Here is a 26,255-nt window from a genome sequence, read left to right as displayed (position 1 = left end):
GGCCCAGTCAATGACAGAAGTGGGAAGTTGAGTTTGGACCCTGTGGAGAGCGGAGATGCTAAACGAACATTTCTCATCGGCTTTCACCCAGGAAAAGGAGAATATTGTAGAGGTGAGAAATGAGATATGAAATATTAGACTAGGAAGGATCGAGGTTAGTTACGAACAGGAAAGTAGACAAGACCCCTGAGCTGGATGGGATTTATCCGAGGATTCTTTGGGAAGCTGGAGGGGAGATAGCAGAGCCTTTGGCTTTGATATTTGAGTCATAATTGTCTACAGGTTTAGTACCTGAGGACTGGAGGATTGCAAATGTTGTGCCCTTGTTCAAGAAGGGCAGTAGAGATGACCCAGGTCATTATAGGCCAGTGAGCCTTACTTCTGTTGTAGGAAAGATTTTGGAAAGGATTATAAGAGGTAAGATTTATAATCATCTAGCAAGCAACAATTTGATTTCAGATAGTTTCGTCAAGGGCAGGTCATGTCTCACAACCCTCATTGAGTTTTTTGAGAAGGTCACCGAGCATGCAGATGAGGGTAGGGCAGTTGACCTGGTATGCATGGACTTCAGTAAAGCCTTTGATAAAGTTCCACATGACAGCTGTTGGAGAAAATGCATGGGATTGAGGGTAATTTAGCAGTTTGGATTAGAAACTGGCTTTCTGAAAGAAGGCAGCGAGTGGTGATTGATGAAAAATATTCAGCTTGGAGTCAGGTTACTAGTGGTGTGACACAAGGATCTGTTTTGGGACCACTGCTGTTTGTAATCTTTATAAGTGACTTAGACACAGGCATAGATGGATGGATTAGTAAATTTGCAGATGACACTAAAGACAGTGGAGTAGTGGACAGTTTGGAAGTATGTTACAGGTTGCAGGGGCACTTGGATAAACTGCAGAATTGGGCTGAGAAGTGGCAAATGGAGTTCAATGCAGCTAAATGTGAGGTGATGCACTTTGGGAAGAATAACAGGAAGGCAGAGTACTGGGTCAATGGAAAGATTCTTGTAGTGTGGATGTGCAGGGGGATCTTGGAGTCCATGTACATAGATTCATGAAAGTTGCCAACCAGGTTGATAGTGCTGTTAAGAAGGCCTACAGTGTGTTAGGTTTCATTGGTAGAGGGATTGAGTTCCGGTGTCGCAATATCATGCTGCAACTATACAAAACACTAGTGCGGCCACACTTGGAATATTGTCTACAGTTCTGGTCATCATATTTCGGGAAGAATGCAGAAGCGTTGGAAAAGATGCATAGGAGACTTACCAGGATGTTGTTGTCTGGAGGGAAGGTCTTACGATGAAAGGCCGAGAGACTTAGGTCTGTTCTCATTGGAAGGAAGAAGGCTAAGAGGGGATTTGATAGAGACATACAAGATGATCAGAGGATTAGATAGGGTAGAGAGTGCAAGTCTTTTTTCAGGGGATGATGACGTCAACTTGTACTTAGGGGCGTAACTATAAATTGAGGGGTGACAGATTAAAGACCGATGTCAGAGGCAGGCTCTTTACTCAGAGTGGTAAGGGTGTGGAATGCCCTATCTGCCAATGTAGTTAATTCAGCCACATTAGTGAGATTTAAACAATCCTTGGATAAGCACATGGATGATGATGGGATAGTATAAGGGGATGAGTTGAGAACAGTTCACAGGTCAGCGCAACATTGAGGGCCGAAGGGCCTGTTCTGTACTGTATTGTTCTATGTTGCATTGTGCACGTTGACTATCTGACTGGCTCCTGAACTCAGTCATGACCACTGAAGTGGAGTCAGTTCTGATAGGTGGTCAAGGGAGTACTGTATTTTCAGAGCCTGGAGGTTGATGTGAATGATTTAGAAGTCTTGAGCATTTAAGAATTTGAATGTAAATATTAACTTTCTCCTTTTCTTCAGCTGCAGCAGCCTCCACAAGCTTTACTTCCCCAAGTAAGTTTTCAACTTATTTTTGTTACAGTTGAGCATTGGGCTTTATTCCCAAGTGAAATTATTTTGTTCATCGCTAGTGTGATTTTGCAACCTTGCCTGTCTGATTTGTGCTTTGAGTTCTGATAGAAATGGTGCCCATGGACTACAGCTGATACAGTAGTAATTTCTCCTCCTTTATAGGTTCCTCATGATTTGACATACTACAAAATGTATGTCACTCTGCAGAAATAATCTCGTGATTGTATTGTTGATAATTAATGATGCAATTAATCAATAATCAATAATAAGTTTATTGATAATGTTAAAGAATTTGAGTCTCAAATTCGTATCCTGCAAATGTGAGCTTCTTTGGTTTCAACCTCCTTTTTTCAGGAATGTAGAAATTTTAAATCAAAATGCTGAATTGAAAAATCCATGGGATGTGTCGTCATTTTTTAATTTATTGCTTTTTTGTTTTGTAGTCTTTGTTTAATGTGCAGCACCTTCCCCTTTTTGTAGGTAGAGCAGGGAAAGATTCCCAAGTTTCTTACTGACTAATGTTCCCACTGTCCAATTCAAATACTTGACAGTAAGGATTGACAGGCTATTGAGCAATGGGAGGATTCATGCCCAACTCTGAACCTGTCTAGGCCCAACCACTTCATGCCTACACATTATAGCCAGAGCGCCAGTATTCCCAGGCTGACTGTATTTTTGCTTGTTAATCGAGTATTGTCTATTGCTGAGGCATTACTGCTGAACTGGCACAGACTAGCGGTCAAAAATGTTACCATCCAAACTGGATAGCTCTGTATGCTGTGAAGTGTAATTACCTAATGAGCCCTAAGGTATCTGCAAGTGCAAGTTACTTTGCAAGGCAAATAATTGTCACAAGTAATATATCAATCCACTTGCGTGCAAATTGGTTCATTCAGCATGCAACCTTTTCCTTGATGACAACTGCTCTGAATGTTAAACAGTATTTGTCATAACTTGTGGAGTTATGCGCAGAGCACTATGTTCTTTGAACATTAATTTCATAAAAACATTTCTGTTGGTTTGTGTCTATAACTGTGACCACTCATTCCAAGTACTTGTTTTATTTTCAGCCAGCAGTGGCTTTACCCACAAGTCTCAATGCCCCACAGACAACAGCTCAAATCACTGTGTCTTACCCAACACCGCGGGCTACACAACAGCAGACCCAACCCCAGAAGCAACGGGTCTTTACTGGAGTCGTAACTAAGCTTCACGACACATTTGGTTTTGTGGATGAAGACGTCTTCTTTCAGTTGAGGTTTGTGTTTAATGTTTAACCTGACAAATTAGAAACTTGGGGAAGTCATTTAGTCCTTTAAACTGATCCACTGGTCAATTAGATCATAATTTATTTATATTCTAACTCCATTTGGTTTGGTTCTGTAACCCTTAATGCCCTTATCAAAGGAAAATGTGAATTTCAATTTCAAAATATTCAGTTGGCTGTCAGTTTCATCACCTCTTCAAGAGAAACAGTTCTAGATTTCCATTCGTGTTTGTGTGAAGAATGGCTTCCTGGAGTTGTCTGAGAGTAACCTTGCTCTAATTTTAAATTTGCATTCCTTTGTTCATTATGCAGTTCACACCAAACACCACGAGAAGAAATGATTTCTGTCCACCTATCCTGTTGAATCCTTTATCTTAAACACTACATTAAGATCAGGCCTTAGTTTTCTATTTTTAGGGAATGCAAGATTATTTGATGTAAACTAGTCTCATAATGTAACACTGTTCCCCAGATCTACACCACAGCCCTGCCAAAATCAGTGTATTTTTGAAGTGGAGACACCACTCCAACTGGGAGATCACATCTTTATATAACAGTGATATCACTTCCTTTATGATGAAGCCAAGTATTGCATTAGACCTCTTAATGTGTATGCTATACTGTCTTTGTTCAGTTTCTTGTAGTTTCACCTTTAGGAGTTTCTGCTGAGGATTAGAGGAGAAGACACTGACATTCAACAATTGATAGAGATAAATAATTCTTAACAATAACGCATGGGATCAAAGCTCTGTATTTTCACCAATTCTAATCATCAATTGGAATGAACGCTTTAATAACCAAATCTTGAATGAGGGCAAAGTTGAAGCTAAAGCTTTTGCAACTGTTTCCAGTCAGGTGTGCCATGTGAATGAACCAATTCGCCTTCCTCTTGGGATCACAGCATCACAGTTACCAGTCTTCAGCAAATGCAAGTCCATGTGATTATCACGAAATAACTAAGGGCCTTGGTCAGCAATCATTATAGACCCTGACAACATCCTGCTCTATTACTGAAGACATGTGTTTTGCAAGTAGCTGACTCAGGAAGGTTCCAGTTTGTCTACGTTATGCTTCTGTCTAGTTATGTTCTGTCCACTAAAAATAGGACAGATTTGATCCAGTCAATGAAATCCAAAATTAAGTAAATCCAGTTAAGTCTATTGTAAATGATTAGAGGCACAGTGAGTGTGACTGATGCTATAAAGAAGCACTTTTGGAGGAATAAGCAGCTTGAGATGCTGAGTTTAGGTTCTACTCGGGCCACTTGGCTTCTGATCTTGTTACAACCTTGGTCTAAATATGGACAAAAGAGCTTGAGTCCAAATGTAGGACGGGAGAGACTGCCTAGACGACAAAGTAGCACTGGACCAAGTTCTGGCATTTTAAAAAATTATTCATGGGATGTGGGCATCACTGCTTGGACTAATGTTTATTGCCCATCCCTAGTTACCCACCGGAATGTGGACGTAAGCTGTCTTGAACCACTGCAGTCCATTTGCTATAGGTAGAACTGCAAGCAACACTGAAGGAACAGATATGTTTTGATGTCATCGCAGTCAGTCTGTTGCAAAGAAACTTGCAGTAGAGGTGTTTCCATGTATGTGCTGCCCCTGTCCTTCAGGATTGATGTGGCTTTTGGTTTAATAGGGGCTAAAGAACCTTGATGAATTTGTGCAATGCATCATGTAGATTGTTTACACTACTTCGGCGTATCAGTGTTGGAGAGAGTGGGTTGTTTGTGGATGCGGTGCCAGTCAAGTGAGCTGCTGTCACCTGGATGGTGTCAAGCATAAGACTTCAGTACTATTGTTGGAGTATTGTCAGCACCCATAACCTTTGCAGTGCCTTCAGCTGTTTCTTTATATCACATGGAATGAATTGAATTGGTCAAAAACTCACACATATGACTGTAAGGACAGAAAAGGACACAGATAGATCATTCACTCAACACTTGTGGGTGAAGATTGGTGCAAGTCCTTCAGCCTTATCCTTTGCACTGATGTGCTGAGTATGAATATTTGTGGAGCTGCCTTCTCCAGGGAGTTGTTCAGTTGTCCACCACCATTCACGACTCTCCGTTGCAGGACTGCAGAGTGTAGATCTGATCCCCCTAGCTCAGTATCGCTTACTGTTTATGCTGTTTGGCACAGAAGTAGACTTATAGCTTCATCTGGTTGTCATCCCATTTTTAAGCATTCCTAGTGCTGCTTATGGGATTTTTCTCCTGTGTTCTCCATACATTTCTTAGTCTTTGAACATAAGCATCACTGGCTGTTTCAGCATTTATTCCCCATCTCTAGTTGCCCTGGAGAAGGTAATGGTGAGCTGCCTTCTTGAATCACTGCAGTCCATATGCTGAAGTTATCCCCCAATGGTTTTGGGAATGGAATTCCAGGATTTTGTCCTGATTACTCTGAACAAATCAGGGTTGATCACCCTGGCTCGATAGTAATGGTTAATCAGGGATAACCTGAGCTATGAAGTTTCAAATTATGTTGTTTTGCAATTCTGCTGATGGCCTACAGTGCCTTATGCATGCCAGTGTTGAACTTTAATCTATTCCATTTGGTAAAATGATTGTGTCACATGACATGGTGTTAGGTATTCTCATTGTGAAGATGGTGCTTCATTTCCACAAGGAATGTGCGGTGGTCACTTTATTAATGTAGTCATAGACTGATACAGGTGAAGTTGAGGTCAAATGTGATTTTCCTTCTTGTCAGTTCCCTCACTATCAACTGCAGGCCCCATTAGCAGTGTCCATTAGGATTCAACCAACTTGATCAGTGATGCTGCTACTAAGCCAGCCTTGGTGGTGGACATTGAAATCCCTGACCAGAGTCCAATTTGCACCCTTACCATCCTCAATGCTTTCTCTAAGCATGGAGGAGAACTGATTCACCAGCTGAGATTAGGAAGTAGGGCAATATGGTAATTAGCAGGAGGTATCTTTGCTCATATTTAACTTGGTACCAATTGACTTCATAGGATCCAGAGTCAAAGTTGAGGACTCCCTGATCAACTCCCTCCTGACTATTTACCACTCTTCTGATGGGACAGGAGATACTCCCAGGGATCTGAGAGCATTGTATGATGTGGTGCCATGAGTATGACTTTGTCAGCTATTGCTTGTCTAGTCTGTGAAGCAGTTTTCCCAATTTTGGCACTAGCCTCCTGATGTTCATAAGGACTTTGCAGGGTCAACAGAACAGATCAATTGTCGTTTTCAGTGCCTTAGTCAGTACTAGGTCGTTCATCCATTATCTTTCAATTTTTTGAGATTTTCCAGCTGTTATATGTGACTGTAGGCTCATTTTAGGACAGTTTAGCAGACAGTTAAGAAGGACCTGCATTGTTGGGTCTGGAGTCTCAAACCAAGTAAAGAGAGCAGTTTTCCTTCTCCAAAGGATAAGAGTAAACATGTAAGTTTTCCCAATAGACAATAATATCATGTCATCATGATTTTTATTTCCTGATTTTTATTGAACTCAAGTATCTGCCATCGTGCAATTCAAAATTAGGTCCCTTAAATATCAGCTGAAAGAACTGAAGATGCTGGAAATCAGAAACAAAAACATAAATTGCTGCAAAGGCTCAGCAGCTGTGACGGCATCTGTGGAAAGGAATCACAGTAAACATTGTGGTTTCAGTGACCCTTCCTCAGAACAATTCTGAGGCAGGTGTTGTGGCAGATTGTTTTATGAAATAATCTCAGGTGCCTCAGGGTACAGGTCAGCTATTATTGATTGAGCCTACGTTGGGCGAACCCACTCCAGAAAAGATTCTGAGTAGCACTCTAAGTCAATGAGGATTCATCAGATATTTCTACTTTGAAAATTATGTAGACAGTACACTTGAATTTAGGCAAACACTTTTTTTTTACAAATTCCAAAATGCACCTATTACCTCTAGCCTCAGTGCTCCCTATCTTCTTTTCTGCCATCCTATCTCTTCTCCAAAGCGTCTGCTTTGTTATTATCCTTGATTAAACTCTATTGCTTTGTCTTTCTTGCCATGGTAGGGGTCATCTTCTCATTCCATTTTTAGATAACGCTTCAGAATTAATGCTGGTTCAGCCACATTGCATTTTCATAGAAACTCTGTCTGCTGCATAAGTATCTGAACATGCTTATGGAGTTTAATTAACTTATTAAACTGTACTAATTTCTTAAATAAGAATAAATGGAAGATGAATATTAAATGATTATTGCTTGTGAAGTTAACTAAAACTTCAGCTAGAAATTCATTTGGATAACTCACATCATACCCAAGTTTCCCCCTAACAAGCTCAAGTTTGTTATTTAAGACATGAGGAATTTCTTCACCAAAATGTAAGAATTAAGAGCAGGAGTCATCCATTTAACCTTGTTAACCATTTGACAAGATCATGGCTGGTCTTGTAAGAGGCTAAACTCTACTTTCCTGTCTGGCCTCCATGATGCTTATCAACGAAAGAGGCTCAGTCTTAACATATTAAATAACATAGCCTTCACTGCTGTCTTGTGTATAAAATTCTGCAAATCTAAACTAAAAATTGCCATGGTCTCAGAGAACCATAGGGCTGCTCCATCATTACAGAGAGATGACTGGTGCTGGTTTAATTTGAGGGTCATCACACTACAGGTGAGGAGAATCCTTCGTAGTAACCTCAGCCATTGTGGATATTGACTCAGCACCTTTCCAGCAATGTATACACAACAGACAACCCTGGCTGTCTCTTTACCGATTGTGATTGAATCTAATATCCTTTTGTTATGGACTTCTTTAATGGATGTTTTTGCAATGGCTCCTTCCAATGGTACAATACCTAAGTACTTGGATATAAACAGGAAGAAAAGGAATAAAAGGAAAATTAGTAGCATGACTTAGTGTCCAAAAAAAAGTTAGAAATAAGGTAGTTATTAAATATTTTAAAAATTGACATTATGTCCCATAAAGAGTTTCAAACAGCAGCACAGCTGACTACTTGCGCCAGGCCCCAGTCCAACAACAGTCCTGCTTCACCAGCGGTCAGTTGCACTAAGGTACATTGCACTGCAATGGGGTCCCAATCCTCCCCACACTGCCTTCGGGCCCCCGTTCCTCCCTGCGCTACTCGGAGACTGCTTCCCTGCACACTGTTTCCTGACAAGTTTCTGGATCGGAGATGTCCTGCCAAATGTCACTTAAAAGCCAATGCTTGTCCTGTGTTGTGGTCATTGTGCATTCGAGAATCCAGAACTGACTCTAAATCTAGATGATTTAATTGATGCTGATGTTTGAAGAAAAGGCCAAGAGGAGATTTGATTGTTTTAAAAATCATGGTGATGCAAGAGACAGTAGATTAGGGGATGATCTGTTCCTGCTTGTAAAAGAATTGAAAACGAGGGCATTAGTTTTGGGTAATTCGCAAAAGAAAAATGTATTGAGGTAAATGTTATTCCTCTGTTCAACAAAGAGAATACAGAAATCCCTGGTAATTATAGACCAGTCAGTCTTACATCTGTGGAGGCAAGGTATTGGAAAGGATTCTGGGAGATAGGATTTATGACTATTTAGAAAAAAGTAATTTGATTAAAGATAGTCAACATGGCTTTGTGAGGGGCAGGTCATGCCTCACAAGCCTTTTTCAGTTCTTTGAGGATGTAACGAGACAAGTTGACAAATGTTGAACAATGGATGTGTATATGATTTCAGTAAGGCATTTGATAAGGTTCCCCATGATAGGCTCATACAGAAAGTTAGGAGGTAGAGGATATGGGAGTGGTAGTGGATTGAAAATATTCCGTTTGGAGGTCAATAACCAGTGGTGTCTCACAGGGATCTGTTCTTGGGCCTCTGCTCTTTGTATTTTTTATAAATGACTTGGATGAAGAAGTGGAAGGGTGGATTCGTCAGTTTGCCAATTGCATCAAAATTGGTGGTGGTGTAGATAGTGTCAAGAGCTGTTGCAGGCTACCACATGACATTGACAGGATGCAAAGCTGGGCTCAGAAGTGGCAGATGGAATTCAACCTGGATAAATGCAAAGTGATTAATTTTGGAAGGTCAAATTTGAATGCTGAATACAGGGTTAAAGATAGGATTCGTGGCAGTTGGAGGAACAGTGGGATCTTGGGGTCACATACATAGATCCCTCGAAGTCACCACCCAAGTTGATAGGGTTGTTAGGAAGGCGTGTGGTGTTTTGGCTGAATTAACAGGGGGATTGAGTTTAAGAGCTGCAAGGTTTTGTTGCAGGTCTATAAAACCCTGGTTAGACCACACTTGGAATATTGTGTCCAGTGCTGGTTGCCTCATTATAGGAAGAATGTAGGTGCTTTAGCGAGGATACAAAGGAAATTTACCAGGATGCTGCCTGGATTGGAGGGTTGGACCCATGTAGAGAGGCTGAATAAGATAGTGCTTTTCACACTGGAGAGAAGAGGTGACAAGGTAATGAGAGGCATAGAGTAGATAGCCAGATACTTTTTTCCACACGGCAGAAATGGTTGTCACAAGGGGTCATAATTTTAAGGTGATTGAAGCAAGGTACGGGGAGATGTCAGTTAGGTTCTTTAGGCAGAGAGCGGTGGGTGCATGGAATACACTGCCAGCGGTGGTGGTAGAGTCTGGACATGCACATGGATGGTAGAAACTCACGGGGTGTGTAGGTTAGTTTGATCTTCGATTAAGATCAATACAGGCCGAAGGGCCTGTATTGTTGTGTGGTCTAAAATACTTCATACAGCAGGTGGTAAGGAACTAGAATATATTGCTTGGAGATTTGGTGAAAGTAGACACAATTAGTACATTCTGCAACACCATAAGAGGTGAGGACATGAGATGATTGTTTAAACATCGGGCTATACCACCAGTGCTTCATCCGGAGGCTCACTGGTGATGTTACCTAGTATGGTGATGAAATGTCTGAAAATGGACCTTGCAGCTCAGCGAGCAAACCAAGCTACAGATCTTCTCAAAACTTTCTAACGTAAATAATGTTCGAGGTTGTGGTGAAAGATAGAAGATTGGTACTGAATCATGAAACTCGATTAGAGAGTCAGTGCAGATATAATGGGCTAAATGGCTAGCTTCTATATGAAACCGTTCAGTGATCTATAAATGATTGGACAAGTACCAAATCTGATTATCTTGTTTTATGGATCATAAATTGTAAACATCATAGAACTAGTATGTTAGCATGACTCTGCATCACAGACCAGCTGTCCAACCAATTGAGGTAACCACCCCTTTGCAGATAAGTGACCCTCTGAAAAACTTTCTCAAGATCATAAGTAATTGAACCCCAATACTGATCATTGTGGCACGACACTTACTCTAAAAATGATCCATTTATCACAACTGCTTCCTGCTATTCTCTATGCTAATATATTATCTCAGCGCCATAGGTGTTGCAGTTCACTTGGAGAGTTCAACATGTATGCCGCATCCTGAAGCTGTGAATAGTGATGGGAGAGGATCCAACTTTCTTTCCATCCCTTAGTTGACCAGACATCTCTCCTGCTTCCCACTACCTGCTATTGCCTGTGAGAAAGATTTGCAGATTGCTATTCAGACTGTTAGGCTGAGTTATGAATGCTCATGATGAACCATCAAGGTAGGACTACAGCTTGGATGCTTAGAGGCAGCGCCACCACATATTGTGCAACAGAACTTGATGAAAGTCAATGTCAGATACCCAGGCAAGTGATACTTATTAAAAGAGGCCCACTAGGCACTCCCATTCTTAATCTTTGGTATTCTCAACTCCAGGGAGCAGTGAGGCAATGTCATTGAATATATTCAAGACTGAGCAAAGCAAGTTGAGAGATGACATGGTGGAATTAGATGTTGTCAGTGTACATTTGAAGCTCTGTATTGTGACTTAAAGTAATATTGCTGAGTGTAACGTGTAGACTGGACGAAGTGTAGGTAAAGCATGGAATCAAATGACAATTCATGAAAATAACTTGTCACTAAAAGCGCACACTACCATTCAGCAACTCTCTGCAACCAGTTAAGTGGCAAATCCTTCTATATCTGAGCACCATTCAAGGCAAATAATTAATGATCTCTGCACTGAAGTGTAATGAATGGAAAAGGATTGTCTGTTAAACTTCATTTTGTTTTTGCTATACTTGCCTGTTTCAAAGCTAGCATTGAGTCAAGTTGTTGTTCATTGTATGTGTGTTAATCTCTCTTTTTGCTGTAATGTACTGACTGAATGTTTTTGTGTTAACCAGTGCTGTGAAAGGCAAGGCCCCCCAGGTAGGAGATAGAGTTCTGGTTGAAGCTGCTTACAACCCCAACATGCCCTTCAAATGGAACGCACAGCGAATACAGACTCTACCCAACCAGGTGAAATTAACTGAATGAAACAATTTGAAAATTTTGATTTAATACTTTGGAACTTATTTGTATATTGTACAATTCAGTCCACTCTTTTTGCTGTGCAAGCGGATGTCACTGAACTTGTTCCCTAAATCTCATGTGAAAATATATTTTGCATATCATTCCGATATTTTATGAGGTTCATTTGGCTGCAATTCAACATGTAGTCACACTCTACTGCACTCTGCTACACTCCTGGATGAGACAGGCAAATTTAGGCCAGTAACACCTTTTCTTCTTACAATCAAAGTTTAAGATCCCAGGTACTTTAGGGAATAAAGTCTCTAGATTCCATGGCTTTGGCAAATTTAATAAACTTTACAATGGAAAGTTAGATTATTAAAATGATCTGTATATACATACTTTAACATCTTGTTACAACATGGCAGTGAAACCTTCTGCTAATTAAACCAAACAATCAGAAAACCTCACCTCACCTCATAATCTGTTGAAGTATGAGTGACCGCGAACTCCCAAATTCCATTATTTAAAGAAACAAAAACAATTCATTCCTTGACTCTAAAAGTGAACATTAAACAACTGCTGTTTACAACTGTAAGTCCCCTTTCTATTAATGACTTATTATCTGCCTCCAATTCTAAAACAATGTACTGTTCCCATAAAAACCTGTATTGAAATTATTTCAACTTAATTTCAAAACCACAAAGCCGCTTTTGTCATCAGTGTCTGTCATCTTCTGGCTGAAGATTTCCCTGGGTTGTCATCAGTCTTTTGCTGCAAAAATGTTTCATATGAGAAAGGTACCTTTGATAGAGAGTGTTTTGCTGCCGGTTACTCTGTCGATGGAAGTTGGTCTCTCTGCCTAACTGTCAAAAAGTCTGCTTCTTTCACCCGAAACATTGGATCGTCTCGTTGGTTTGAGGTTGGCAAAAAGACTAAATTCAAACTTGGTTGGGTTTTAGTATCCTGGTGCATAATTTAAAATGAATGGTTAGGTTTGAATTGTGGTCAGAACTAATCTAATTGACAGCCAAATGTTACATTTTCAATTTTCCAGTACACTCTGAAACTGCTAGTCAGTCACATGACAGGTGCCTACAAGTTCTCAGTGCAAAATAGCTTTCACGTGCTTTTAAAGGTACAGTGCACGCCTTCAATTTCATAACACTTCCCCACTTAAGAAAAAAATGATGGAATGATGACATTTTTTTTCTAATGCTTAATCCCTTTACAATGAAATTCATAACACATTAATCTAAGTTAGTATTAATTTCTGTATATAAATATATATAAATATATAATATTGGTATCTGTTCAATCTTATCTATACTTTATCTGTTAAATCCTTGATCATGCATCTGCGTTCGCATTCTTATGAACCGTCACAGTTTGTAAATTAAAAGTCTATAGCATAAAACTCCAACGAAATAATCTCCTATTCTTGTCTTTAAATCGTTCCAAAATATAAGAGGATTGTGACAACTGTCTCCGACACATTGTTCATCACATAAACATTAAAATGTTCTAAGGCCAGTACCAAACTCAGTAAATCCTTTTCGACGGTAGAGTATTTTTTCTGTTGGGTGTGGAGTTTCTTTGAAAAGTAACCAATTAGCCATTCAATTCCCTCATCATCTTCCTGTAACCGTACAGCTCCAACTTCTATATCGCTAGCATTGATTGCAACCTTTTTAGATTAGATTAGATTCTCTACAGTGTGGAAACGGGCCCTTCGACCCAACAGATCCACACCGACCCTCCGAAGAGTAACCCACCCAGACCTATTTCCCTCTGACTAATGCACCTAACACTATGGGCAATTTTAGCGTGGCTAACTGACCTGACCTTCACATCTTGGGTCTGTGGGAGGAAACCGGAGCACCTGGAGGAAAACCAGCAGACACTGGGAGAACGTGCAAACTCCATGCAGACAGTCGCCTGAGGCTGGAATCAAACCTGGGACCCTGGTGCTGTGAGGCAGCAGTGCTAACCACTGAGCCATCATGCTGCCCACAAACTTTGGAGGGTTTTAAAAAATTTGGTGTAGCTAATAACTGGTTCAGTGGTTAATACCACTTTTAAATTGTCAAATGCCTCCTGCATTGTTCTGTCCACCAAAAGTTTGAGTTCTTCTTCAGTAAATCTGTTAGCAGTGCTACTATGCTGCTGAAGTTAGGAACAAACTTCTGGTAGAATGTGCTTAGTCCCAAAAATCGAAGCATCCCTTATTCGAGGTTGGTCATGGAAATTCCTTGATGGCCTTTGTCTTGGGGTCAGTCTTCCATGACCATGTTGTGTCCCAAGAATGTCACCTCTGCCTTTGTGAATTTTGTTTTGTTTAAGCTTATTACCAGTTTTGCTACTTGTAGTTGTTCAAAGAGCCCTGCCAATTGTACCATGTGATCTTTCCATGACTCACTAAAGTTCACTACATCATCCAGATAGACTGCATAGTTTGTTAATCCAGCCATAACTCTGTTCTTGAGTCTTTGGAATGTGGCTGATGCGCTTTTCATTCCAAAAGGCATCATTTTGAATTGAGAGAGCCCATTTGGGGTTACAAATGCAGAAACGTCTTTCGCTTTCTCTGATAAAAGTACCTGCCAATAACCACGCAGTAAGTCCAACTTTGTGATGTAACTGGCTTGTCCAGCTTTCTCTGTACAGTCCTCCAATCTTGGTATTGGATATGAGTCCGATTTTGTTATGGCATTGACCTTTCAATAGTCCATACAAGATCATTGAGTCTCATCAGATTTGGGAATTAACACGATCGGCGAACTCCACTCACTCTGACTTGGTTCAATGATGCCTTCATTGAGCATCACGTCCATTTCCTTCTGGACCTGTGTCTTTGAAAGGATTAAATAGAGATGTTGTATAATCAGATCAGCATTTCCCTACTTCTACCTGAGGCACAATAGCATTAGTCCTCCACATCTTATTCCTGCTTCCTTTTGGGTGGCATGGTGGCTTGGTGGTCAGCACTGTACCATCACAGCACCAGGGAGCCGGGATTGATTCTCACTTCGGGTGATTGTTTGTGTGGAGTTTGCACATTCTCCCCGTGTCTGCGTGGGTTTCCTCCAGGTGCCCCGGTTTCCTTCCACAGTCCAAAGATGTGCATGCTAAATTACCCATAGTGTTAGGTGCATTAGTCATGGGTAAATATAAGTTAGGGGAATGAGTCTTGGTGGGTTACTTTTTGGAGGGTTGGTGTGAACTTGTTGGGCCAAACAGCCTGTTTCCATACTGTAGGGAATCTAATCTAATACGTCCTCTTATTGCTGCAACAAACATTTCAACTGGGTTCTTTGTTCCTGAGACAGAGTTCACTAACCTATCCCACTTCTCAAGTACTTCCTCCTTGTTTAATGTATTTTGAGGCACATCAAACACCAAGACATCTAGATTTCATTCCTCACTCTGCAGGGCAGTAACTAACACCTGTTTTTCCTGTTCCTTCTCTCTACTTTAGTAAGGCTTCAACATATTCACATGACATACCCAATACAGTAATTTTTCTATCCGGTATCTTTATTTGATAGCAGCCACTAAACCTTGCTTTGAAGGGATATCCTACCATTGATAACAATAAGTCTTCCCCACATGAAAACCTCCGAGTTTTTATCTGCCACCTGCTTCGTTCTATGCAGTGCCCTCTTCAGGTGCTGTTTAGCTAATTTACTTATCTGATTTAATCTCTCCCTCACCTCCGATACATAATCTTGAGTTTGAGATCTCCAACTTCGGTCCTGTCAATGTTTTTAAAAATTAGTTTCACAGGCCCTCTTACTTTATGTCCGAATATTAACTCAACGGGAGTAAGCAGAGTAGATTTGTTTGGCGCATCTCTAATGGAAAACAATACTAATCATTCAGGTAATCCTGACCGTATGCTGTTATCATAGTCTTCATGGTCTGATGTCACCTTTACAAAGCTCCCTGGGATTCAGGATGATATGCACTTGATTTAAAGTGCTATATGCCTAAGCGCATGGCTTCCTTAAACAGCCTAGCAGTAAAATTAGACTCTTGGTCTGACTGAATCTCTCTAAGTTGTCCTTACTGCGTGAAGCAAGCTATTAACTCCTCTGCCCCCCTTTTTGTCTAATACTCTGTAATGGAATTGCCTCTGGAAATCTGGTAGACACATCCATTATTTAGTTTTCGGAAGGGAACCTACATAGTAACCCGCTTGAAAGATTCTTTAAATGCAGGAATTGGCAACAAAGGTGCTGATTTTATTACTGCCTATGGCTTACCTATCATTTGGCATTATAACAGGTACGGCAAAAGTTAATCGCATCCTTGTGCATTGCAGCCCAATAGAAATTTTTTTTTTTACTTTAGCCTGAGTCTACTTACACCTAGATGACCTCCTACTGGTAACTCGTGCTACACATAACACTTCCTGTCTGTATGCTACTGGCAGCACAATCTGGTGCACTTCTGCCTATTTCTTCTCCACACTAACCTGCCTTGGTCTCCATTTTCATCTTAGGATTCTATCTTTAAGATAATACCCCTCAGGAATACATTCTGATTTCTTTTCTAAGTATGCATCAATATATACACCTTTTATTGCCTCATCTTTCTGTTGTAAGTTTAATTAGCTTTTCAGGACTAAATACTCCTGCCTGACCCCCTCCTGTACAGGTTTTTCCTGCACCATTATATCAAGCAGGATGTCCGCTAACTGAACCTCAACTCCTTCATCTGTCTCTTTAGTTTCAGCTTTGCTTTGTGACTTATAATAATGAGATCTTGTTACTACACAGTCTGGTAAAATTCCAGGGTATTTTTCTTTAAACTCCTCAGTTCCCTGGTCTTCCTTTGGCTTCTCCACAACAAGGGGTGTCACTCCCACCTTGGATCCTGCTAAATTGTTCCCAAGAACAAACTGGTTTTCTGGAATTGCCACTCTGTCAATCACTTCCACTGTTACTTCCCCAGTCTTGATTTGGCTCTCCAACCTGATCTTATACAGGGAGCGCTAAATTTCTGTTCATCTAACCCACAAATTACAACGCTCTCGGGTAACAGGTCAGAAAGAATGCGAATATGTTTGTCTCTGACTATTAGACACTGGTTACATCCTGTATCTCTCAAAATTACAACTTCTTTCCCTTCTCCCTCTTCTTTCTAAGTAAACTTTACCCACAGAGCCGAAGTCTTTATGGAGATCAGGCACTAACTCCATACCCAGGCCTTTCCTAGGCTGTGCACTCTCCTGCAACTCCTCATCTTTTCTTAGGGTTTCCTTTACTACTTTCATTAATGACACTGGCTTAGTCTCTTTTACCACATCTTTTCCCACAGTGCCTTTCTTTAACGACCAGCACTGTGACTTTATGTATCCCATCTTCTAGCAGTGAAACCAGCGCCCTTCTTAAACCATCGGTACTGTAATTTTCTGAGTCCCACTCCATCACAGTGAAAATATCTTGGGCCTTTCACCTTTTCACCCTCTTGGGTTTCGTTTTTAACGTGTCTAATCTTTGTTTTATGTATAGGATCTCCCCTGCTCCCAATTTCTATCCCTCACAGGAAGTTAAATTTTGCATCATGCGCCAATGCATATTCATCTGCCATCTCTGCTGCTGTTCTCACTTCTTGTACTTTCTGTTCATCCTCATGAATTATCTTCATCTCTGGAAGTGCGTTTTTGAACTCTTCTAGCAGAATAGCCTCTCTCAGAGCCTCATAGGTGTTACTTATTTTTAAGGCTCACACCCATCTATCAAAATGGCACTGTTTAATTCTTTCAGGCTCAATATAATTCTGACCTGGTTCCTTCTTTATGTTTCTGTACTGCTGTCTATTCTGGTACCAATTCATAAGCAATCAAAATAGCCTGTGTGACATCCACATAATCTCTTGACCTGTGATCTGACAGCGCTGCAAATACCTCACTAGCTTTGCCTACCAGCGCAGTCTGAACTAGTATTACCCACAAGCTCTCTGACCACTCCATCTGCCTAGCCAATTTTTCACATGAAATACGGAAGGCTTTTTTCTCATCAAAATGTGATAATGTTTTCACATATTTGTGCATATCTGCTACCTTCTGTCTTTGTTTCCATCCTGTTAACTTGAGTTTCCTGACTAATTCTGAACTCCTTAAGTTCGAATTCTCCCTACCTCTCTTTTTCTCTCGCTTCTGTCTTTGCTCAGCTAAGAACCTTCTTTCTCTTTCTTTTGCCTTTCTCTCTTTTCTTTTCCCCTCTCCTTTCTTTTTCCTCTCTCTCTCTCTCTCTCTTTTTCTTCTCTCATGGCTCTTCTTTCTTTCTTCTTTATCTTCTAACTCCATTTTCCTCAATTGTAATTGAAGGTTTTCTAGCTCGACTGTACTTGTCTGTTTCTCTAACACACCTAAGTGCCTGATTAACTCCCATACAATTTCAGCTTTACTTTTGTCCCTGGTTAGATCCAATTCTAACTGATTTGCTAATTCTAAAAGTATGGCCTTCTATCTTAATAAATTTTCTGGCAAATTTGGGGATCATCTTCAAACCCCAGAAATTTTCAAAAGCCATTTTTCTCCCTTTTAATTTAGCCAACCGCAAGTAACCAAAATTAAAAAATTGTCTCACCCATCTTTTATTTAAAGATCTAGCACACTAATCGACAAGTGTTTAAATCTTTGTGCCCCAAATCTCAGACCAAATCTGTCTAAACCTTTCCAAGTCCCCAAACTGTTATAACATGGCGGTGAGCTCTTCTGCAAATTGAACCAAGCACCCAGAGAAACTCTCCTCCCCATATAATCTATTAAAGTATGTGTGACAGAGAACTTCCAAGTTTCACTGTTTAAAGAAAAAATATCAATTTGTTCTTTAACTCTAAAAGTAAACATTAAGCAACAACTACTTAACAACTGAGCCCCCTTTCTTTTAACGTTGTGCTGTTACTTATTATCTGCCTCCAACTCTAAAACAATATGCTGTTCCCATAAAAGCCCATATTAAAATTATATCGACTTAATTTCAAAACCATGCAGTGGGTGTTGTCATTGGTTGTCTGTCGTCTTCAGTCTTCTGCTGCAAAGGTGTTTCAGATGAGAAAGGTACCTTTTGACAGAGTGTTTTGCTGGCAGTTAATCGCTCTGTCAAAGAGAATGGAGTTCAGGGGTTGGAAGAACATGTTGCGCCTGTACAAGACATTGGTTTGGCCACTTTTGGAATATTGCATGCAAATCTGGTCTCCTTCCTATCGGAAGGATGTTGTGAAACTAGAAAGGGTTCAGAAAGGATTTACAAGAATGTTGCCAGAGTTGGAGGATTTGAGCTATAGGGAGAGGTTGAATAGGCTAGGGCTGTTTTCCCTGGCACGTCGGAGGCTGAGGGGTGACCTTATTAGAGGTTTACAAAATTATGAGGGGCATGGATAGGATAAATAGACAAAGTTTTTTTTTACCTGGGGTCAGGGAGTCCAGAACTAGAGAACATAGGTTTAGGGTGAAAGGGGAAAGACCTACAGGGCCACGTTTTCACACAGAGGGTGGTATGGGTATGGAATGAGCTGCCAGAGGATGTTGTGGAGGCTGATACAATTGCAACATTTAAAAGGCATTTGGATGGATTTATGAATAGGAAGCGTTTGGAGCGATACGGCCCGGGTGCTGGCAGGTGGGACTAGGTTGGGTTGGGATATCTGGTTGGCATGGATGAGTTGGACCGAAGGCTCTGTTTCCCTGTGGTACATCTCTGTGACTGCTTCTTTATACCCGAAACATTGGATCATCTCATTGGTTCAAAGTTGGCAAAAAGAGGTTACATTTTATTATCCTGGGGCATAATTTAAACAGGTTAGGTTTGAATTATGGTCAAAACAACTCCAATATCTAGTTTGGGCGGCACGGTGGCACAGTAGTTAGCACTGCTGCCTCACAGTGCCGCCTCAGGCGATTGTGTGGAGTTTGCACGTTCTCCCCATGTCTGCATGGGTTCCCTCCGGATGCTCCAGTTTCCTCCCACAGTCCAAAAATGTGCAGGTTAGGCGAATTGATCATGCTAAATTGCCCCGTAGCGTTAGGTGAATGGGTAAATGTAGGGGAATGGGTCTGGGTGGGTTGCACTTCAGCGGGTCGGTGTGGACTTGATGGGCCGAAGGGCCTATTTCCGCACTGTAATTAACTAATCTAATCTAATCTAATCTAATTTTTTGCCAAATGTTACGTCTTCAATTTTCCAGTACACTCTGAAGCTGCTAGTCAGTCACATTTCAGATGCCTGTAAGCTCTCAGTACTAAACAGCTTTCGCTCTCTCTCTCAAACATACAGTACACACCTTCAACTTCATAACAATCTAGAATTAACATGACATGAACTGCAGTTAAATATTTAATAGAGCTCATCAAATAATAAAATGGTCAGGGAAGATCCCACAGATTTCTGTGCAAACCCCCTCCCTACTATAATGACTGAATTCATTAAAATGGTGTTTCACATTCACATTTTTACAACTCCTTCCTTTAGAACTTCCTCAAAAATCACACTGTTATGGATTTCCTCCATGATGCACAAGTCTGTTGCTCAAGTAGCTAAGACTGGACTGGACTCCCAGGACTGAACTTGATCATCTACTCTTGGGTAGTCAGCACGCTTCACTCAACTGACAACACCCATGGGGCTTTTCTTAACTGCAATATTTCTCAGCTGCACCAAGCAAATACAACTTATGGGCTTCTTTCACCCTCACCTGCAGCTACACTGAAACATCAAGGATTTTCAGGGTGGGTTAAAAGTCCCAGCTTCCCTGATGTTTCCAGGGCCAACTGCCCAGAGCCAACTTCAGTTCTTGTTCAGCATGGAGCCTTTGTCTCTGCTGCCAACAATCTGACTGCTTCCCAGTTCCACGTTTATAAACCTTCTGGTTCTATGATCTGCTTTACGCATCAGTTTCCGCAGCACAGCCGCACTGTTCCCTTTAAATAGCTGGGTCCTTCAGCTGTATTTTTTTAAAACAAGGCCCAGGCATTCTTCTGCCAAAAGCAAGTTTTCGTAGGTGAGTTCACGTTTCGTAATACCCAGAGTGACATTTGCTGCATGTGAGTCTAGTTATTTTAAATGAGTCTCAATAAACTGTGAGGATCCATGATAAATCAGACCCTACAAATAAATCTGATTGAAAATTTGAACCAAAAAGAGAAATTAGTAGGAATGCTTACGGGTTTCTGAGGGCATGGTTTTCGTCAGGCAGCAGCTATGTTGAGTAGAGGCAGGTTATTGTTCAAACTGCTTTGTTCAAACTTCCTGTATTCAGCGTTCTGATTCTGTCCTTATCTGATTTCATTACATAATTTTTCCCCTACTTATGTGGCCTTAATTAGGACATATTACGTTCATGCAAGAAATACATTATCTGAATGACTTCAGGTTTTCCTTGATCGCAGTTAGCTAGTATTCCTTTGCTGATTGACTTAAAGTGGTTTTCCCAGACTAACACGATCACTCATCCTGGCCCACCACAGCTGTTTCCACTTGGTTACCATGGGCTTTCTCTACTCCTTGCCAGACGCAGTCCCTCCTCACCTGACACGCCACTCTGCCCTGTCTGACATGGCCCTTCTTCCCTGACCACTGTATCACTAACCTCCCCTTTTGTTTCTATAAAATTATAGATGCACACATGTGAAATTTGTATGAGTATATATGTGGATATGCATGCTTGACACTTCTGCCTCGATTGAGGGCAAGTCACTCAATTATTTTTCTTGTATCAACTTCCTAGAGTCAGACTCAACCACTAATCAAGACGCCTCCAACTGTCATGCAGCCGCTCACACAGCAGCCGTATGGTGTTCCACCTCAGCCACAGTCTCTCTTGCAGGCATCTATGGCTGCTGCTCCTCTCACTCCTTTGCTGTCAGCACAACCTCAACCTTTGCTCCAGCAACCACAGCAGAAACGTAAGTCACCAAAAGATCTGCATTCATAATCATAGTCATTGTAGATTAAATATATGTCACCCACTAGCCATACAGTGTATTTATAAACGATTATAGATATATAATATGTAATTTAGATTAAATATGGACCATGTATTCACAATTTAAACATAAATCACCTACAGAATCTTTATTTACATCATTGTAAATGGAACCTGAAACAGCCACAAAGTACACTTTAGTCTACACACAAGTTCCCTGACAAATCTGGTTCTCAACTGTTTCTTATGAGACCTCTTTTTTGAAATATATTTCTACACATCTCGTGCAAAGCATTTTTTTTTACTTTGCACAAATTAGATTAGATTACTTACAGTGTGGAAACAGGCCCTTCGGCCCAACAGGTCCACACCAAACCTCCGAAGAGCAACCCACACAGACCCATTCCCCTTCACCTAACACTACGGGCAATTTAGCATGGCCAGTTCACCTGACCTGCACATCTTTGGACTGTGGGAGGAAACCGCAGCACCCGGTGCAAACTCCACACAGACAGTTGCTCGAGGCTGGAATTGAACCCGGGTGTCTGGCGCTGTTATTAGTTTGCTGGAAAAGCGCAGCAGGTCAGGCAGCATCCAAGGAACAGGAGAATCGACGTTTCGGGCATAAGCCCTTCTTCAGGAACCCTGAAGAAGGGCTTATGCCCGAAACGTAGATTCTCCTGTTCCTTGGATGCTGCCTGACCTGCTGCGCTTTTCCAGCAACACATTTTCAGCTCTGATTTCCAGCATCTGCAGTCCTCACTTTCTCCTTGCTGTTATTAGTTTTCCAATCAAGTATCATTTTTACTTTCCTTAACGTGAGGCTTGTTGCTGATGTTAAGCAATCTTCCATCTGATCTAGAGCCATCTTCCATCAGGACATACCTTTGTCACAATCAATGTTGAGCAAAAGCTGAAAATGCTTGAAACATTGGTCAGTATCTCTGGGAAAGAAGTTTCATTGACCTTTAATGTTAACTCTGTTCCTCTCTCAGCAGAAGCTGTCTGACCTGTTAATTTTTCAATTTATATTTCCAGTTTCCAGCACCCTTTGAATTCTCTTTTGGGAACCCTGTCTTCATGTATGTGACAAAATGCAATAGCATGTCTTTAAAATTGCGCATTCCAATGTGTCTGTAAAATATAGGAGCACTTACTGACAAGGTTCTGAGAGTTTTGAACTGGATAACACTTCATTATGCAGTTTATGGCTGCAGGTTTGCTTCTCGCAGTGTTTCTAAGAGGGAGCATTTTAGAGAATCAAGTTGGAACATTCCAGAAGAAAGATTTATCGCTTTCACCTTGTTGAAAATTGTTAACAGTGCCTTGCTCATGTTAATGCTGCTGCTTGATGATAGCTTCAAATTGTGAAAGTCATGTTCCTAGGTCTGGTATCTCACACCTTGAGCAGAACAAGCATTGCCAGAACACAGGTCACAAGTCATTCAAGAAGTGATATTTAATTTTATTTTAAGACAATTGCTCTGAACCTTGCCACTTCCTGTTACAGCCGGGTTGCTGCAACCTCCTGTACGAGTCATTCCACAGCCACAAGCTGTCCGAAGGATTGAACCACCATCCAGATTCATGACCCGGAATGAAAGACTTGAAATAACATTAACAAGGAAAGATGATCGAAGGTACTGCAGATGACTCAGTGCTTGCAATAAAATCACAATTACGTCACACTTCGCCCTAGCTTTCCTAGATCTCTTAATTTCTTTTTGAATGATGTGGTAATTAGTTAAATTATTTTTGGATGCAGAACATTCTGGAGCTAACCAACCTCAGTTGGGTCAATAATTTGAGCTATAGTTGTGCACATTGATGAAAACAGCCTCAGATTCCATTTTCAATGACAGCAAACTCCTGTGTGCAGGGTTTGCAGCAAATTCTGCTGTAATACTCCCTATGGAGAAGCAATTTGCTGGCATCGAATGGTATTTGGATAATTAGGATAGGGATGCTGTTACCTGTATTTGGGAGACTAAACAGGTCACCTATGGGAAGAAGAATGGAGAATTCGATAATACATTGTGCGCAGCAGTATTTAACCCCGCAGCACATTCTGCAATTTGTGACTCCAGATTTCTTGCATATAGTCGATGCACTTGAACAACATTTGAATTTTTTCATTTTGTTGTAGGTTTTAAGCACAAGTTTTCTTTACATTTGGATGCCATTTAGGGTTGCAAGGCAACTTTCAACTTTTTTAACTCAAATGATGCGCTACAATTCTGCTTTAATCATGAAATCTTTTTTTCCAAATTAAATTATTTTGTAGCCGTGAAAGAGATCGAGACAGGAGGCGTTCACGTGAACGGTCACCACAACGTAAACGGTCCCGAGAGCGATCACCACGGCGAGAAAGGGACAGGTCACCAAGAAGGCAGAGACGTGTGGTTCCTCGTTACACAGTTCAGTTCTCCAAGTTTTCTTTGGATTGGTATGAATACAACTGATTAGATATTATTAATGACTATTTTTCTGATAATGGCGCTGCTTAGTAAACATTGACTAAGTTTTAGTGAGGTTTTGCCTTTATTGAAGTGACAAATGTTGATAGAGTTTTGCCCATTGTTAACTTGCATAAGAAAGGTGGCAGATAGACCTCCATAACATCGAAAGTTACGTTCTTTCTAAATTGTGTCTAATTCTTTCTCTTGTGTGCAATGCAGCTAAAGATTGTGCCCATGCATACAACAGAATTATGGCACTGTGCTTAAAAAGTGTGCTTGCATGTTTCCTTAGTATGTAAATAGAAATAATTCGTGATAAACCTGTCCCATGCCACTTCTCACCAGATGGTGAAAACTTCAGTCAGCAGAAATGTTACTCACGAATGATTAGTAAAATTTAATTCAAATTCCTTTCCAATCTAATTTTTAACTAGTCATACATGGAAAGCACCTATGGGTAATGATGTTTAATCCTATTCCATTACTGAAATGACAGTGTGGAGAAAAAAAAAGTCACTGAACCCATTCAAAATGCCCATGGAGAGTTTTTGGGCCGATCTGTGCTTTTCAATCCATTCAGGATATTTGTTATGCTTATATCACATAATGAGCATAAGGTAGCTGAGCACTTCTGTCCATTACAGTTGCACTATCCAAGTTCAACACCCACTAACCAGGAAATCAGAGGCTCTTATTTTTATTCATATTCTAGTTGCTATATTTCTAGGTTTTAAACTGTTACCCATGAAACTCATTATTCAGTCAGGGCCAACTGCATCTGTTCTGTCTAATTGTCTAACGTAGATTGGCTACTGTTGACGAGAAGAATTCTCTCAGTATGTCCATTTGAGCACAGGAATGCCTTGCAGTCAGACATTTTGAATTGTAGTCAATCATCTTTGTTTTAAGATGTGTGTAGATGATTCCACACAGCTCAGGTTGAGCTACAAAAGTTATGCAACACCACGAGCACTAGGCGTAGTGCTCCAATGAAGACATTATTTTAGATGTAAAGCTGTTATCTCGGAAGGTCCTCTAACAAGCCTTTGCAGGTTGAACTTATGAATGTTTGGGGGCAGCTACTTTACTGGGAGTGTTTTGTAGGCCCCAAAGAGTCAGTGGGAAGTCGAGGAGCAAATATGTGGACCATTCACATAGGTGTGTAAGAGTAATAATCAGGTAATTATGTAAGGGGATTTCAACTTTCCCAATGTAAATTGAGGTAGTCAATTTAGAGGGGGTGGATTTCTTTGAAATATATCCAGGAGAGGTTTTTTATAGAAGGCCCAACAAGGGATGGCACAGTGCTGTGCCTGGTTCTGGGGAAGAAAAAGCTGTACAAGTGTGTTAACAGTGAGGAAGATGGTTGAAGGTTACAGGAAGATACAGAAGGGTCGGTCAGAGGGGCAGACTAGTGGCAGATGATATTTAATCCTGATAAATGCGAGATGGTGCACTTTGGACAAAAAGAATCAAGATGAGAGAGTGTTTAAAAAAAATTGCAGGACACTGGGTAGCTTAGAGGAACAGAGGAATCTTGAGGTAATCATTCACAGATTCCTGAGGTCAGCAGATCACTGGAATAGGTTAATTAACACACCAAGCATTTTCACTCAGTGGGTGGTAGGAATCTGAAATGCACTGCCTGGGGAGGTAATGCACGCTGGAAACTTTTAACTCTTTAAAAAATGTTTGGATAAAAAAAATCAATGATATGGAACAAATGCAGGAAATTGGAATTGTAGTGGTAGTTATGTCAATCCAGACTTGATGGGCTGAAGGGCTTTCCTGAGCTGTTTGAATCTATGAATCTATTTTTTTTTCCTTTATTCACTCATGGGTCATGGATGTCCCTGGCTTAGCCAGCATTTCTTGCTCAGCCCTACCTGAGAAGATGGTGGTGAGCGGTTGTGTTGAATCAGTGCAGTCCATTTGCTGTAGGTAGTTAGACAATGCCATTAAGGACGGGATTCCAGGATTTTGATCCAGCGACAGTGAAGAAATTATGATATATTTCCAAATCAGGATGGTGAGTAGCTTCGAGGAGAGCGTGAAGGTGGTAGTATTCCTGTATACCTGCTGCTCTTGCCGTTTCACATGGTTGTGATTGTGGGTTTGGAAGGCACTATCCAAGGATCTTTAATTTCTATAGTGTATCTTTTACAAAGTGCACACTTCTGCTATTGAGTATTGGTGATGGTGGGAGTGGATGTGGTGCCAGTTAAGTGGGCTGCTTTGTCCTTCATGGTGTCAAGCTTCTTGAGTGTTGTTGGAGCTGCATTCACCTAGGTAAGTGGGAGCATTTAATCACATTCCTGTTTTGTGCCTTGTGCATTGAGGTGT

The 26,255-nt window shown here is 40.8% G+C and overlaps 1 protein-coding gene and 1 non-coding gene across 5 annotated transcripts in view; both read left to right on the top strand.

Annotated features, from left to right (window-relative positions):
• Positions 1 to 26,255, top strand: part of ccar1 (cell division cycle and apoptosis regulator 1) — a 122,520-nt gene that overhangs the window by 17,025 nt on the left and 79,240 nt on the right. For all 4 annotated transcript variants that reach the window (XM_072558029.1, XM_072558027.1, XM_072558028.1 and 1 more), the window contains exons 5-10: positions 1,890 to 1,922; positions 3,011 to 3,198; positions 11,412 to 11,526; positions 21,256 to 21,433; positions 22,964 to 23,093; positions 23,738 to 23,899. In XM_072558029.1, the coding sequence (XP_072414130.1) occupies positions 1,890 to 1,922; positions 3,011 to 3,198; positions 11,412 to 11,526; positions 21,256 to 21,433; positions 22,964 to 23,093; positions 23,738 to 23,899 (806 nt within the window). The remainder of the gene's footprint in view (positions 1 to 1,889; positions 1,923 to 3,010; positions 3,199 to 11,411; positions 11,527 to 21,255; positions 21,434 to 22,963; positions 23,094 to 23,737; positions 23,900 to 26,255) is intronic.
• Positions 24,368 to 24,436, top strand: LOC140463752 (small nucleolar RNA SNORD98). The gene has a single exon (XR_011954774.1). It is a non-coding gene; the product is annotated as a small nucleolar RNA SNORD98 (small nucleolar RNA).

The sequence above is a fragment of the Chiloscyllium punctatum genome, chromosome 38, assembly GCF_047496795.1.
Source record: "Chiloscyllium punctatum isolate Juve2018m chromosome 38, sChiPun1.3, whole genome shotgun sequence".
NCBI lineage: Eukaryota > Metazoa > Chordata > Chondrichthyes > Orectolobiformes > Hemiscylliidae > Chiloscyllium > Chiloscyllium punctatum.
The sequence above is the reverse complement of the archived record's forward strand: the minus strand, read 5'-3'. Positions and strand labels throughout refer to the sequence as shown.